General features: G+C 38.9%; 1 protein-coding gene across 1 annotated transcript in view; it reads right to left on the bottom strand.

The window, feature by feature from the left end:
* The window catches only part of LOC130704728 (formin-2-like), a 37,590-nt gene that overhangs the window by 12,926 nt on the left and 6,771 nt on the right, over nucleotides 1-17,893 (bottom strand). Inside the window, exon 3 of the mRNA XM_057527652.1 lies at nucleotides 8,965-9,020. Within this exon, the coding sequence (XP_057383635.1) occupies nucleotides 8,965-9,020 (56 nt within the window). The remainder of the gene's footprint in view (nucleotides 1-8,964; nucleotides 9,021-17,893) is intronic.

The raw sequence follows: 17,893 nt of genomic DNA, 5'->3' as shown, positions 1-17,893 counted from the left end.
TAGTGCACCACGGCTAGCCAGGAGGGAGTCCGGGAAAAGGTCTGGAGCTGCCGAAGAGGCAAGAGACCATTGTTTCGGGGTGCGTGAGGAGAGGGGATTCAGAGCACTGCCTAAATGAGCTCCAGAGATGGGCACGAGCCGCAGCAATCAGCGCGGACCCCAGAGACGGGCATGAAATGCTAAGGCTGCTGCTGCCGCTACCAAGAAGCCTATGTGCAAGCACAGGTCACTCTCCACACCGCCCCTCCTGGGAGCCTGTGCAGCCCGCCACTGCCAGGGTCCTGTGATCCAGGGACAACTTCCCCAGGAGAACGCACTGTGCACCTCAGTCTGGTGCAATGTCACACTGGTCTCTGCTGCCACAGACTCACCCCAAATCCGTGCCCCTCCCTTCCCCCGGCCTGAGTGAGCCAGAGCCCTGGAATCAGTTGCTCCTTTAACCCTGTCCTGTCTGAGCAAAGAGACGCCCTCAGGCCACCTACACACAGAGGCGGGTCCAAATCCAAAGCTGAATCCCAGGAGCTGTGTGAACAAAGAAGAGAAAGGGAAATTTCTCTCAGCAGCCTCAGGAGCAGCAGATTAAATCTCCACAGTCAACTTGATGTACCCTGCATCTGTGGAATACCAGAATAAACAACAAATCATCCCAAATTTAGGAGGTGGACTTTGGGAGCAAAGATATATATTTTTTCCCCTTTTTCTCTATTTGTGAGTGTGTATGTGTGTGCTTCTGTGTGTGATTTTGTCTGTATAGTTTTGCTTTTACCATTTGTCTTAGGGTTCTATCCGTCCATTTTTTGGTTTTTTTTTACTTAAAAATTTTTTTTTCCTTAATAATTATTTTTTTTTTACTTTTTATTTTAATAAATTTATTCTATTTTATTTTACTTTATTTTTCTGTTTTATTTTATCTTATTTCTTTCATTCTTTCTATTTTTTCTCCCTTTTATGCTGAGCCATGTGAATGAAAGGCTCTTGGTGCTCAAGCCAGGTGTCAGGGCCGTGTCTCTGAGGTGGGAGAGCCAACTGGTCCACAAGAGACCTCCCAGATCCACATAATATCAAATGGTGAAAATCTCCCAGAGATCTCCATCTCAACAACAAGACCCAGCTTCACTCAATGACAAGCAAGCTACAGTGCTGGACACCCTATGCCAAACAACTAGCAAGACAGGAACATAACCCCATCCATTAGTAGAGAGGCAGCCTAAAATCATAATAAGGCCACAGGCACCCCAGAACACACCACCAGATGTGGACCTATGCACCAGAAAGACAAGATCCAGCCTCATCCAGCATAACACAGGCACTAGTCCCCTCCACCAGGAAGCCTACACAACCTACTGAACCAACCTGAGCCACTTGGGACAGACACCAAAAACAAAGGGAACTACGAACCTGCAGCCTGTGAAAAGGAGACCCCAAACACAGTAAGTTAAGCAAAATGAGAAGACAGAAAAACACACAGCAGATGAAGGAGCAAGGTGAAAACCCACCAGACCTAACAAATGAAGAGGAAATAGGCAGTCTACCTGAAAAAGAATTCAGAATAATGATAGTAAAGCTGATCCAAAATCTTGGAAATAGAATAGAGAAAATACAAGAAATGTATAACAAGGACCTAGAAGAACTAAAGAGCAAACAAACAATGATGAACAACACAATAAATGAAATTAGAAATTCTCTACAAGGGATCAATAGCAGAATAACTGAGGCAGAAGAACAGATAGGTGACCTGGAAGATAAAATAGTGGAAGAAACTACTGCAGAGCAGAATAAAGAAAAAAGAATGAAAAGAACTGAGGAGAGTCTCAGAGACCTCTGGGACAACATTAAATGCACCAACATTTGAATTATAGGAATCCCAGAAGAAAAAGACAAAAAGAAAGGGACTGAGAAAATACTTGAAGAGATTATAGTTGAAAACGTCCCTAATATGGGAAAGGAAATAGTCAATGAAGTCCAAGAAGCACAGAGAGTCCCATACAGGATTAATCCAAGGAGCAACACGTCAAGACACATATTAATCAAACTATCAAAAATTAAATACAAAGAAAAAATATTAAAAGCAGCAAGGGAAAAAACCACAAATAACACACAAGGGAATCCCCATAAGGTTAACAGCTGATCTTTCAGCAGAAACTCTGCAAGCCAGAAGGGAGTGGCAGGACATATTTAAAGTGATGAAGGAGAAAAACATACAACCAAGATTACTCTACCCAGCAAGGATCTCATTCAGATTTGATGGAGAAATTAAAACCTTTACTGACAAGCAAGAGCTAAGAAAATTCAGCACCACCAAACCAGCTTTACAACAAATGCTAAAGGAACTTCTCTAGGCAGGAAACACAAGAGAAGGAAAAGACCACAATAACAAACCCAAAACATTTAAGAAAATGGGAATAGGAACATACATATCGATAATCACCTAAATGTAAATGGATTAAATGCTCCAACCAAAAGATATAGACTGGCTAAATGGATACAAAAGCAAAATCTGTATATATGCTGTCTACAAGAGACCCACTTCAGACCTAGAGACAAATACAGACTGAAAGTGAGGGGATGGAAAAAGATATTCCATGCAAATGGAAATCAAAAGAAAGCTGGAGTAGCAATTCTCATATCAGACAAAATAGACTTTAAAATAAAGACGATTACAAGAGACAAAGAAGGACACTATATAATGATCAAGGGATTGATCCAAGAAGAAGGTATAACAATTGTAAATATTTATGCACCCAATATAGGAGCACCTCAATACATAAGGCAAATACTAACAGCCATAAAAGGGGAAATCGACAGTATCACAATCATTGTAGGGGATTTTAACACCCCACTTTCACCAATGGACAGATCATCCAAAATGAAAATAAATAAGGAAACACAAGCTTTAAATGTTACATTAAAATAGATGGACTTAATTGATATTTATAGGACATTCCATCCAAAAACAACAGAATACATATTCTTCTCACATGCTCATTAAACATTCTCCAGGATAGATTTTATCTTGGGTCACAAATCAAGCTTTCATAAATTTAAGAAAATTGAAATCGTATCAAGTATCCTTTCTGACCACAACGCTATGAAACTAGATATCAATTAAAGGAAAAAAACCTGTAAAAAATACAAGCATACAGACGCTAAACAATACACTACTTAATAACCAAGAGATCACTGAAGATATCAAAGAGGAAATAAAAAAATACTTAGAAACAAATGACAATGAAAACACGAAGACCCAAAAGGTGTGGGATGCAGCAAAAGCAGTTCTAAGAGGGAAGTTTATAGCAATACAATCCTACCTTGAGAAATAAGAAACATCTCAAATAAACAACCTAACCTTACACCTAAAGCAATTAGAGAAAGAAGAACAAAATAACCCCAAAATTATTAGAAGGAAAGAAATCAAAAAGATCAGATCAGAAATAAATGAAAAAGAAATGAGGGAAATGATAGCAAAGGTCAATAAAACTAAAACCTGGTTCTTTGCGAAGATAAACAAAATTGATAAACCATTAGCCAGACTCATCAAGAAAAAAAGGGAGAAGACTCAAATCAATAGAATTAGAAATGAAAAAGGAGAACAATTGACACTGCAGAAATACAAAGGATCATGAGAGATTATTACAAGCAACTCTATGCCAATAAAATGGACAACCTGGAAGAAATGGACAAATTCTTAGAAATGCACAACTTTCCTAGACTGAACCAGGAAGAAATAGAAAATATAAACAGACCAATCACAAGCACTGAAATTGAAACTGTGATTAAAAATCTTCCAACAAACAAAAAAGCCCAGGACCAGATGGTTTCACAGGCAAATTCTATCAAATATTTAGAGATGTGCTAACACCTATACTTCTCAAACTCTTCCAAAATATAGCAGAGGGAGGAACACTCCCAAACTCATTCTACAAGGCCACCATCACCCTGATACCAAAACCAGACAAAGATGTCACAAAGAAAGAAAACTACAGGCCAATATCACTGATGAACATAGATGCAAAAATCCTCAACAAAATACCAAGAAACAGAATCTGACAGCACATTAAAAGGATCATACACCATGATCAAGTGGGGTTTATACCAGGAATGCAAGGATTCTTCAATATACGCAAATCAACAAATGTGATACACCATATTAACAAATTAAGGAGAAAAACCATATGATCATTTCAATTGATGCAGAGAAAGCTTTCAACAAAATTCAACATCCATTTATGATAAAAACCCTGCAGAAAGTAGGCATAGAGGGAAGTTTCCTCAACGCAGTAAAGGCCATATATGACAAACCCACAGCCAACATCGTCCTCAATGGTGAAAAACTGAAACCATTTCCACTAAGATCAGGAAGAAGACAAGGTTGCCCACTCTTACCACTATTATTCACCGTAGTTTTGGAAGTTTTAGCCACAGCAATCAGAGAAGAAAAAGAAATAAAAGGAATCCAGATCAGAAAATAAGAAGTAAAACTGTCACTGTTTGCAGATGACATGAGAATTGCATATGACATGACATTCATAGAGAATCCTAAAGATGCTACCAGAACACTACTAGAGCTAATCAATGAATTTGGTAAAGTAGCAGGATACAAAATGAATGCACAGAAATCTCTAGCATTCCTATACACTAATAATGAAAAATCTGAAAGTGAAATTAAGAAAACACTCCCATTTTCCATTGCAACAAAAAGAATAAAATATCTAGGAATAAACCTACCTAAGGAGACAAAAGTCCTGCATGCAGAAAATTATAAGACACTGATGAAAGAAATTAAAAATAATACAAATAGATGGAGAGATATATGATGTTCTTAGATGGGAAGAATCAACATTGTGAAAATGACTATACTACCCAAAGCAATCTACAGATTCAATGCAATCCCTATCAAACTACCACTGGCATTTTTCACAGAACTAGAACAAAAAATTTCACTATTTGTATGGAAACACAAAAGACTCTGAATAGCCAAAGCAATCTTGAGAAAGAAAAACGGAGCTGGAGGAATCAGGCTCCCTGACTTCAGACTATACTACAAAGCTACAGTAATCAAGACAATATGGTACTGGCACAAATACAAAAATATAGATCAATGGAACAGGATAGAAAGCTCAGAGATAAGCCCACGTATATATGGTCACCTTATCTTTGATAAAGGAGGCAAGAATATACAGTGGAGAAAAGACAACCTGTTCAATAAGTGGTGCTGGGAAAACTGGACAGGTACATGTAAAAGTATGAAATTAAAACACTCCCTAACACCATACACAAAAATAAACTCAAAATGGATTAAGGACTTAAATGTAAGGCCAGACACTATCAAACTCTTAGAGGAAAACATAGGCAGAACACTCTATGATATAAATCACAGCAAGATCCTTTTTGACCCAGCTCCTAGAGAACTGGAAATAAAAACAAAAATAAACAAATGGGACCTAATGAAACTTAAAATCCTTTGCACAGCAAAGGAAACTATAAACAAGAACAAAAGACAACCCTCAGAATGGGAGAAAATATTTGCAAATGAAGCAACTAACAAAGGATTAATCTCCAAAATTTACAAGCAGGTCAATTAGCTCAATAACAAAAAAACAAACAACCCAATCCAAAAATGGGCAGAAGACCTAAATAGACATTTCTCTTAAGAAGATATACAGATTGCCAACAAACACATGAAAGAATGCTCAACATCATTAATCATTAGAGAAATACAAATCAAAACTACAATGAGATATCATCTCACACCAGTCAGAATGGCCACCATCAAATAATCTACAAACAATGAAAGCTGGAGAGGGTGTGGAGAAAAGGGAACCCTCTTGCACTGTTGGTGGGAATGTAAATTGATACAGCCACTATGGAGAAAACTATGGAGGTTCCTTAAAAAACTAAAAATAGAACTACCATACGACCCAGCAATCCCACTACCGGGCATATACCCTGAGAAAACCATAATTCAAAAAGAGTCATGTACCAAAATGTTCATTGCAGCTATATTTACAATAGCCAGGACATGGACGCAACCTAAGTGTCCATCATCAGATGAATGGATAAAGAAGGTGTGGCACGTATATACAATGGAATATTACTCAGCCATAAAAAGAAACGAAATTGAATTATTTGTATTGACGTGGATGGGCCTAGAGTCTGTCATACAGAGTGAAGTAAGTCAGAAAGAGAAAAACAAATACCGTATGCTAACACATATATATGGAATCTAAAAAAAAAAAAACGGTCATGAAGAACCTAGGGGCAAGATGGGAATAAAGACACAGACCTACTAGAGAATGGACTTGAGGATATGGGGAGAGGAAGGGTAAGCTGTGACAAAGTGAGAGAGTGGCATGGACATACATACACTACCAAACATAAAATAGATAGCTAGTGGGAAGCAGCCGCATAGCACAGGGAGATCAGCGCAGTGCTTTGTGACCACCTTCAGGGATGGGATAGGGATGGTGGGAAGGAGGGAGATGCAAGAAACAAGTGATATGGGAACATATGTATATGTATAACTGATTCACTTTGTTATATAGCAGAAACTAACACACCATTGTAAAGCAATTATACTACAATAAAGATGTTTAATATAAAAAAAAAGAAGCAAGGCACTCTGTGAAAAACAGAACTGTACTTTTTTTTAAAGAGTAGTGAAACACTAAAGTTAGTAAAATCGACACAATTTAACACAAAGTTAAACATGTGTCTGTGATGTAATCAGCTTCAATCTATGCCTCTAAAACATATCTTGACATCAGTCTCTTATAAATGGTATAAATACAGTAGAATAACTTAAAATAAACTTCTCACCTCATCTATTTGATGATTTTGGCATGAGATGGTATTAAATAGCCACAGGGTGATTACACGTGCAAAAGTCTAATTTTTGTCATAGTGGAGATAACAGGAAGTATAAAGTCAAACAGACCTATGTTCATACCATGGCTCTTACCCTTTATCAATTTTTGACCTGAAGCAAGTTAACCCCTATAAACATCATTTTCTTATCAGTTAAATATGAATTATAGTAGTTACTTTAAAGGGTTATTATAAGAATCGCATAAGATAATGCAGTAAAAGAACAGGTGCACAGTACATAGGTAATTAATTCTAGTTTCCTGAATCCCTTTTATGGTGGTTACTTTAGGCTCTTATGAAAGAGACACACATCATCTCAGAAACGAACCAGTCCCTAAGTAAACTTATGATTGATAAAGAGTCACTGATTCCAAGAGTACATGATGTAATTACTGAGTGCTCGGCTTCAACTGCTTCCCAATAATGTTACCACCCAATTAATTTATTATATTTTCTAGCTTCTAGACACTTCACTGGCAACAAGGAAATGAGAAGGTGTGAAATTTAAATCAATCTATTTCCCCCTTGAGTTTCCAAGCTGTAATCTCAGGTGTTTTAAAATTACCCAGTTCATCAGGTTTTCCACTTATTATTGGTTCAGAGCTCAAGAAACATAGAAAATCATTATAATTTTACACACATGAATATCTACTTTGAATTATTCCAGCTGGAATCTTAATACACAGAGCAATGTTGCTGGTGTTTGGTCACTGTTGATAGTATAGAATACTTTTTGTCCAGGTTTTCTTTGGCGTTATCAGTATAACAGAGAATTCAGTAATATACGCCCTGGAAATATGAACTAGAAAAATCTAACATATTATCCCATATCACAACTTAGTCATGCCAAAAAATGTGTTGCAAAAATAATGAGAAGATATTCTGAGGGCACTATTTTTCTTAATTATTTCTCTTAACCTCTTTTTATTTTTCTTCATTGTATTCACTACTGGCTAATCATGACACAGTTAATGAACTACCAGCTAAGTCCACCAGGGCTCTGCAAGTGCCCCAGCCTGACGGAAGTCTCTGCTCTAAAAAACAAAACAAAAAACAAAAAACAAAAAAAAACAAAAAAACAACAAAAAAAGAAGAAGCTGGGAAAACCTGTTTTATGACATTATCCTTAAGAGTAACTTTACTCTTATGAAAGTGACCAGTCTAGCTATATTTCTGAAAAGCACCAGATAATCTATAAAACGAAGTTCTCAACCAATTTATTTCCTTATTTATCCTCCAAGAGAAGCAAACTTTCATGTATGATGCAGGGCTGCTTATTTTGAAAAGGGAAGTCATTTTATACTTTGAAAAGTTCTCAAAAATCATCATATTCTTTGATTTTTCAGAGAAGAACACTGTGTCCCAGATAGCCTGAGTATGTTGTCACAAACTGACCAGAAACTGAGGGGGGCCTGGAACCGAGGAAGCAGCCATCTCATTTTCTACTCAGACCCCACTCCAAAAAACACGCTTCTTGGTGGCAATTTCTAACACTAAGGTATTTTCAAAGGTAGAGTTGAGGAATGTATAAATAAATTTTAAAAATGGTTTTATACCCCAAAGAGCAATTGCTAACCACAATTACTATTCCATATAAGTGTTTCCTATTTTTGCAGGAAGTGCATTTTGGTGCAAGAAACAAAGGCTTTAATGTGGCTTCTTTAGTAACAGAATAAGAAAGTTTCTGCTGAAATTAAACACACACTAACTAATGTTTCACCCACCAAAGCAACTTAAGAATATTATTTGGTTTTAGAAAAGCCCTGGCACATCTTTAAAAAAATCATATCCACGTGATTATTAGTGCAACCAGGTCCATTCTGTGCAACAGTGGCTGCTGTTTCCTGCTGAAGCCAGCACTTGTGGGCCCAGCTCTCCAGCAGGACATGGAACAATATGGATGCTGAGGAGTTTGTGCCCAGTGCCACTTCCAGGCTGATTTCCTTCACGAAGTCTGAATGGAAGAAAACCCCCTCCCACCTGACTGGAGTCCCCTGCAAGCTGAGAAACACGGCCGCCTAGCTGTCTGGGCAGATGGAAAGATAAAGCAGAGGCAAATAAGAGAGAAAGGGATCTGATATCCTAATTAAATCTTCTTACCTGCTGAGCAGTATCTGAACATTTTTTCAGAGTTTCTAAAACAGCAGATTGAGACTCTGGGCTGAAAAGGAAGAAGACAGGCAATATGTTAAAGATAAAATTTTCCCATTTCTTCGATTGCAAAATGAAACTAACTATAATATACCTTCAGCTGTAATAAGCACACAAACACCCAGGCTACCTTTCAGTTATACCTCCGTGTTATGAGGACATGATTGCTTTTGAGTACATGTAACACACAAAATGACACACTCATGTCATTAGGCATTTTTTAAATTAGCCCTACCCCCTTCTTTACACATCAGTCATGATAATTTGCCTCAATAGCTAGTTTCTACTTTGTTCCAGGAAGTATCTGCCAAGACATTCACAGTTCATATTATTCACTTAAGTCTGTACAGTGACAGAAGCCAACTCCCCAGTCTGGAAGGGTGGGATCTTGGATGCCTTACCTGACTATTGACAACTGACCTTCCACTTTCAGTGAGAGGTAATGAGTGCTCACCAAGAGGCAATGAGTAATTGTCACTTGAGAACCTACAGGACTGAAAATTCTTCATGCTGGAAAACCTAAGGGATAACCAAGGCCATGTTTTCTTTTGTTTTTTAAGGTAGGGGATACTTTCTTCTAAGTGAAGCTTGCACGGGAGTTACATAAAAACCTGAGAGAACCTCCAGGAACCCCCAGCACTCTGTGGATGGGAGTCTGAGAACGACTCCCCTTGCCCATCCTGGGCATCTGCGGTGAGGAACCGAGGCCCTGACACAGCGGCTGGTGGCGATACAAAGACGAATCTGTCTCCTGACCTTCACTCTGCTCCCTGCCCTCAACTGGCATGCAGACCAGACAACTGACAGCACACAGCTGTCGCTCTGGGGAATACTTCAGACCTTCCCAGTTCAGCAGCATTTTAGTTCATGTATGTGACAATGCATAGAAAAAGTAAAAGGCATTCGTGGTTTAAATCGTACAACATATTGCTAAACTACATAGAAAGTTCTCATTTCACTTGGATTAAAGCATCGTCTCCACCTAGGCCCACGGACCTCCTTCCACCTGCCCATACCCCTACCTCTCTGGCTAGACACCCGCTCACAGGGCTCTGGCCACACTGGCCTTCCTGCCACCCTGTAACACGCCAGTCCCGCTCCAGCCACAGGATCTCCCACGGAGTCAGGGGGAGAATGTCTGCCCTCGCCACCACCCGCTCCCGGGAGCCCCCCGTTCCCTCTCTCTCTCCACAGTGTGGATCCTCTAAGGAAAGTCTGCAGAACTCACTTGTTTGCTGACCTCACTCTCACCTCGACTAAGTCAAACGCTGTGAAGAGAGAGAGTTTGTAGATTCTTCCTTAATGAGTCCCCAGCACCCACAACAGTGCCTGGCGCACCACAGATGTTAAAAATATGTGTTGAGTAGTTGTGGGAGGGGATGAAAGGAGAGATCAAAGAATGAAGAAACCATGGAAGCGAAGCAGCAGCCCCAGGAAAGTGGGCACTGGGCAGTCATTAGGCCTGCACCTGAGCTCAGAGAGCATCTTTCAGAACAAAATCACTGAGAACAGCATGACGTAATCACTCACCAACACGTGTCACTGTGGCAACAGAATATTAACACTGCAGGCATTTTCCCAAATACTGCATTTCACTAAGTTAATCAAAACATTTGTCTCTTACCCTGACAAATTTCTACTCTGAACTCAACACCAGAGTTGGCCAGTTTTGAAGAAAGAGCTTTAACATCAAAGCAAAGACAGTGGAGACCTTCAAGATGGTGGAGGAGTAAGACATGGAGATCATCTTCCTCCCCACAAATACATCAGATATACATTTACCTGTGGAACAACTCCTACAAAACACCTACTGAATGCTGGAAGAAGACCTCAGACTTCCCAAAAGACAAGAAACTCCCCACGTACCAGGGTAGGGCAAAAGAAAAAAGAAAAAACAGAGACAAAATAATAGGGATGGGACCTGTACCTCTGGGAGGGAGCTGTGAAGGAGGAAAAGTTTCCACACACTAGGAAGCCCCTTCACTGGCGGAGACGGGGGGTAGGTGGGGTGGAAGCTTCAGAGTCACAGAGGAGAGTGCAGCAACAGGGGTGCAGAGGGCAAAGCGGAGAGATTCCTGCACAGAGGATGGGTGCCGACCAGCACTCACCAGCCCGAGAGGATTGTCTGCTCACCTGCCAGGAAGGGTGGGGGCTGGGAGCTAAGGCTCGGGCTTCAGAGGTCAGATCTCAGGGAGAGGACTGGGGTTGGCTGTGTGAACAGCCTGAAGGGGGCTAGTGTGCCACAGCTAACCAGGAGGGAGTCCGGGAAAAAGTCTGGAACTGCCGAACAGGCAAGAGACTTTTTCTTGTCTCTTCGTTTCACAGTGTACGAGGAGAGGGGATACAGAGAACCACCTAACCGAGCTCCAGAGACGGGAGCAAGCTGCGGTATCAGTGCAGACCCCATGAGATGCTAAGGCTGCTGCTACAGCCACCAAGAAGCCTGTGTGCAAGCACAGGTCACTATCCACACCTCCCCTCCTGGGAGCCTGTGCAGCCCGCCACTGCCAGGGTCCCGTGATCCAGAGACAACTTCCCCGGGAAAAAACACAGTGCACCTCAGGCTGTTGCAATGTCATGCTGGCCTCTGCCACCGCAGGCTCACCCTACATTCCATACCCATCCCTCCCCCTGGCCTGAATGAGCCAAAGCCCCCTAATCAGCTGTTACTTTAACCCCGTCCTGTCTGAATGAAGAACAGACACCCTCAGGTGACCTACATGCAGAGACGGGGCCAAATCCAAAGATGAACACAGGGGCTGTGCAAACAAAGAAGAGAAAGGGAAATTTCTCCCAGCAGCCTCAGGAGCAGAGGATTAAATCTCCACAATCAACTTGAACCCTGCATCTGTAGAATACCTGAATAGACAACAAATCATCCTAAATTAGGCAGTGGATTTGGGAAGCAACAATATATATATATTTTTTTTCCTTTTTCTCTTTTTGTGAGTGTGTATGTCTGTGCTTCTGTGTGTGATTTTGTCAGTATAGCTTGGCTTTTACCATTTGTCCTAGGGTTCTTTCTGTCCTTTTTTTTTTTTTTTTAGTATAGTTTTAGCACTTGTTATCATAGGTGGATTTGTTTTTTGGTATGGTTGCTCTCTTCTTTCTTTGCCTCTTTCTTTTTTTTATTACTTTTTATTTTTTAATTTTTAATAATTATTTTTTATTTTTATTTTAATAACTTTAATTTAATTTTATTTTTCTTTCCTTCTTTTTTATTTCTCCCTTTTATTCTGAGCCATGTAGATGACAGGGTCTTGGTGCTCCAGCCAGGTATCAGGCCTGTGCCTCTGAGGTGGGAGAGCTGAGTTCAGGATATTGGTCCACCAGAGACCTCACAGCTGCACATAATATCAAACGGTGAAAATCTCCCAGAGACCTCCATCTCAACGCCAAGACCCAGCTCCACTTAATGATGAGCAAGCTACAGTGCTGGACACCCTATGCCAGACAACTGGCAAGACAGGAACACAAACCCACCCAATAGCAGAAAGGCTGCCTAAAATCATAATAAGGTCATAGACACCTCAAAACACACCACCAGATGCGGACCTGTCCACCAGAAAGACAAGATCCAGCCTCATCCATGAGAACATAGTCACCATGCCCTCCACCAGGAAGCCTGCAAAACCCACTGAACCACACATAGCCACTGGGGGCAGATACCAAAAACAACAGGAACTACGAACCTGCAGCCTGCGAAAAGGAGACCCCAAACACAGTAAGTTAAGCACAATGAGAAGACAGAGAAACACACAGCAGATGAAGGAGCAAGGGAAAAATCCACCAGACCAAAAAAATGAGGAGGAAATAGGCAGTCTACCTGAAAAATAATTCAGAGTAATGATAGTGAAGATGATCCAAAATCTTTGAAATAGAATGGAGAAAATACAAGAAACGTTTAACAAAACCTAGAAAAACTAAAGACCAAACAAACAATAATGAACAACATAATAAATGAAATTTAAAATTCTCTAGAACAAATCAATAACAGAATAACTGAGGCAGAAGAACGGATAAGTGACCTGGAAGATAAAATAGTGGAAATAACTACAGAAGAGCAGAATAAAGAGCAAAGAATGTAAAGAATTCAGGACGCCAGTCCCTCCCATCAGGAAACTTGCACAGACCTCTTAGATAACCTCATCCACAAGAGGGCAGACAGCATAAGCAAGAAGAACTACAATCCTGCAGCCTGTGGAACAAAAACCACATTCAAAGAAAGATAGACAAGATGAAAAGGCAGAGGGCTATGTATCAGATGAAGGAACAAGATAAAACCCCAGAAAAACAACTAAATGAAGTGGAGATAGGCAAACTTCCAGTAAAAGAATTCAGAATAATGATAGTGAAGGTGATCCAGGACCTCAGAAAAAAATGGAGGCAAGGATCAAGAAGATGCAAGAAATGTTTAACAAAGACCTAGAAGAATTAAAGAACAAACAAACAGAGATGAACAATACAATAACTGAAATAAAAACTACATAGAAGGAATCAATAGCAGAATAACTGAGGCAGAAGAACGTTTAAGTGACCTGGAAGACAGAATGGTGGAATTCACTGATGTGCAACAGACTAAAGAAAACAGAGTGAAAAGAAATGAAGACAGCCTAAGAGACCCCTGGAACAACATTAAACGCAACAACATTCGCATTATAGGGGTCCCAGGAGGAGAAGAGAGAGAGAAAGCACCAGAGAAAATATTTGAAGAGATTATAGTCGAAAATTCCCTAATACGGGAAAGGAAATAGCCACCAAGTGGAGGAAGTGCAGAGAGTCCCATACAGGGCAAACCCAAGGAGAAACACCCCGAGACACATCATAATAAAATTGACAAAAATTAAAGACAAACAAAAATTATTGAAAGCAGCAAGGGAAAAACGACAAATAACATACAAGGGAATTCCCATAAGGTTAACAGCTGATTTCTCAGCAGAAACTCTACAAGCTAGAAGCGAGTGGCATGATATACTTAAATTGATGAAAGGGAAGAACCTACAACCAAGATTACTCTACCCAGCAAGGATCTCTTTCAGATTTGATGGAGAAATCAAAAACTTTAAAGACAAGCAAAAGCTAAGAGAATTCAGCACCACCAAACCAGCTGTACAACAAATGCTAAAGGAACTTCTCTAAGTGGGAAACACAAGAGAAGAAAATGAACTACAAAAACAAACCCAAAACAATTAAGAAAATGGTCATAGGAACATACATATCGATAATAACCTTAAACGTGAATGGATTAAATGCTCCAACCAAAAGACACAGGCTTGCTGAATGGATACAAAAACAAGACCCATATATATGCTGTCTACAAGAGACCCACTTTAGACCTAGGGACACATACAGACTGAAAGTGTGGGGATGGAAAAAGACATTCCATGCAAATGGAAATCAAAGGAAAGCTAGAGTAGCAATACTCATATCAGATAAAATAGACTTTAAAATAAAGAATGTTACAGGAGACAAGGAAGGACACTACATAATGATCAAGGGATCAATCCAAGAAGAAGATATAAAAATTATAAATATATATGTACCCAACATAGGAGCACCTCAATACATAAGGCAACTGCTAACAGCTATAAAAGGGGAAATCAAAAGTAACACAATAATAGTGGGGGACTTTAACACATCACTTACACCAATGGACAGATCATCCAAAATGAAAATAAATAAGGAAATAGAAACTTTAATGACAAAATATACCAGATAGATTTAATTGATTTTTACAGGACATTCCATCCAAAAACAGCAGATTACAATTTCTTCCCAAGTGCACATGGAACATTTTCCAGGATAGATCTCATCTTGGGTCACAAATCAAGCCTCAGTAAATTTAAGAAAATTGAAATCATATCAAGCATCTTTTCTGACCACAATGCTATGAGAATAGAAATCAATTACAGGGGAAAAAAGTAAAAATCAGAAACATGGAAGCTAAACAATATGTTACTAAATAACCAAGAGATCACTGAAGAAATCAGAGAGGAAATCAAAAATTATCCAGAGACAAGTGACCATGAAAACACGATGATCCAAAACCTATGGGATGCAGCAAAAGCAGTTATAAGAGGGAAGTTTGTAGCTATACAAGCCTACCTCAAGAAACAAGAAAAATCTCAAATAAACAATGTAACCTTACACATAAAGGAACTAGAGAAAGAAGAACAAACAAAACCCAAAGTTAGCAGAAGGAAAAAAATCATAATGATCAGAGCAGAAATAAATGAAATAAAAACAAAGAAAACAATAGCAAAGATCAATAAAACTAAAAGTTGGTTCTTTGAGAAGATAAACAAAATTAATAAACCATTAGCCAGACTCATCAAGAAAAAGAGAGCGAGGACTCAAACCAATAAAATTAGAAATGAAAAAGTAGAAGTTACAACAGACACCGCAGAAATACAAAGTATCCTAAGAGACTACTACAAGCAACTCTATGCCAATAAAATAGACAACCTGGAAGAAATGGACAAATTCTTAGAAAGGTATAACCTTCCAAGACTGAACCAGGAAGAATCAGAAAATATGAACAGACCAATCACAAGTAATGAAATTGAAACTGTGATTAAAAATCTTCCAACAAACAAAAGTCCAGGACCAGCTGGCTTCACAGGTGAATTCTATCAAACATTTAGAGAAGAGCTAACACCAATCCTTCTCAAACTCTTCCAAAAAATTGCAGAGGAAGGAACACACCAAAACTCATTCTACGAGGCGACCATCACCCTGATACCAACACCAGACAAAGATACTACAAAAAAGGAAAATTACACACCAATATCACTGATGAATATAGATGCAAAAATCCTCAACAAAATATTGGCAAACAGAATCCAACAGCACATTAAAAGGACGATACACCAAGATCAAGTGGAATTTATTAAAGGGATACAAAGATGCTTCAATATGTGCAAATCAATCAATATGATACACCATATTAACAAATTGAAAGATAAAAATCATATGATAATCTCAGTAGATTCAGAAAAAGCTTTTGAGAAAATTCAATACCAATTTACGATAAAAACTCTGCAAAAAGTGGACATAGAGGGAACCTACCTCAACATAATAAAGGCCATATACGACAAACCCACAGAAAACATCATTCTCAATGGTGAAAAACTGAAAGCATTTTCTATAAGATCAAGAACAAGAAAAGGATGTCCACTCTCACCACTATTATTCAACATAGTTTTGGAAGTCCTAGACACAGCAATCAGAGAAGAAAAAGAAATAAAAGGAATACAAATTGGAAAAGAGGTAAAACTGTCACTATTTGCAGATTACATGATACTATACATAGAGAATCCTAAAGATGCCACCAGAAAACTACCAAATCTAATCAATGAATTTGGTAAAGTATCAGGATACAAGATTAATGCACAGAAGTCTTTTGCATTCCTATACAGTAATGATGAAATATTTGAAAGAGAAATTAAGGAAACACTCCCATTTACCATTGCAAAAAAAAGAATAAAATACCTAGGAACAAACCTACCTAAGGAGACAAAAGACCTGTATGCAGAAAACTATAAGACACTGATGAAAGTAATTAAAGATGGTACAAAAAGGTGGAGAGATATACCATGTTCCTGCATTGGAAGAATCAATATTGTGAAAATGACTATACTACCCAAAACAATCTACAGATTCAATGCAATCGCTATCAAATTACCAATGGCATTTTTTATGGAACTAGAACAAAAAAATATTAAAATATGTATGGAGACACAAAAGACCCAGAATAGCCAAAGCAGTCTTGAGGGAAAGAAATGGAGCTGGAGGAATCAGACTCCCTGACTTCAGACTATACTACAAAGCTACAGTAATCAAGACAATATGGTACTGGCACAAAAACAGAAATATAGATCAATGTAACAAGATAGAAAGCCCAGAGATAAACCAAAGCACATATGGTCACCTTATCTTTGATAAAGGAGGCAAGCATATACAGTGGAGAAAAGACAGCCTCTTCAATAAGTGGAGCTGGGAAAACTGGACAGGTACATGTAAAAGTATGAAATTAGAACATTCCCCAACACCATACACAAAAATAAACTCAAAATGGATTAAAGACTTAAATGTAAGGCCAAATACTGTCAAACCCTTAGGGGAAAACATAGGCAGAGCACTCTATGACATAAATCACAGCAAGATCCTTTTTGACACAGTCCCTAAAGAAATGGAAGTAAAAACAAAAATAAACAAATGGGACCTAATGAAACTTAAAAGCTTTTGCACAGCAAAGGAAACCATAAACAAGAACAAAAGACAAGACTCAGAATAGGAGAAAATATTTGCAAATGAAGGAACTGACAAAGGATTAATCTCCAAAATTTACAAGCAGCTCATTCAGCTCAATAACAAAAAAAACAAACAACCCAATCCAAAAATGGGCAGAAGACCTAAATAGACATTTCTCTAAAGAAGATATACAGATTGCCAACAAACACAGGAAAGAATGCTCAACATCATTAATCGTTAGAGAAATGCAAAACAAAACTACAATGAGATATCGTCTCACACCAGTCAGAATGGCCATCATCAAAAATTCTACAAACAATAAATGCTGGAGAGGGTGTGGAGGAAAGGGAACACTCTTGCACTGTTGGTAGGAATGTAAATTGATACAGCCACTATGGAGAAAACTATGGAGGTTCCTTTAAAAACTAAAAATAGAACTACCATATGACCCAGCAATCCCACTACCGGGCGTATACCCTGAGAAAACCATTGTTCAAAAAGAGTCATGTACCAAAATGTTCATTGCAGCTCTATTTACAATAGCCAGGACATGGGAGCAACCTAAGTGTCCTTCATCAGATGAATGGATAAAGAAGGTGTGGCACATATATACAATGGAATATTA

The sequence above is a fragment of the Balaenoptera acutorostrata genome, chromosome 14 (genome assembly GCF_949987535.1).
Source record: "Balaenoptera acutorostrata chromosome 14, mBalAcu1.1, whole genome shotgun sequence".
NCBI lineage: Eukaryota > Metazoa > Chordata > Mammalia > Artiodactyla > Balaenopteridae > Balaenoptera > Balaenoptera acutorostrata.
This window is presented reverse-complemented; position numbering and strand designations above follow the sequence as displayed.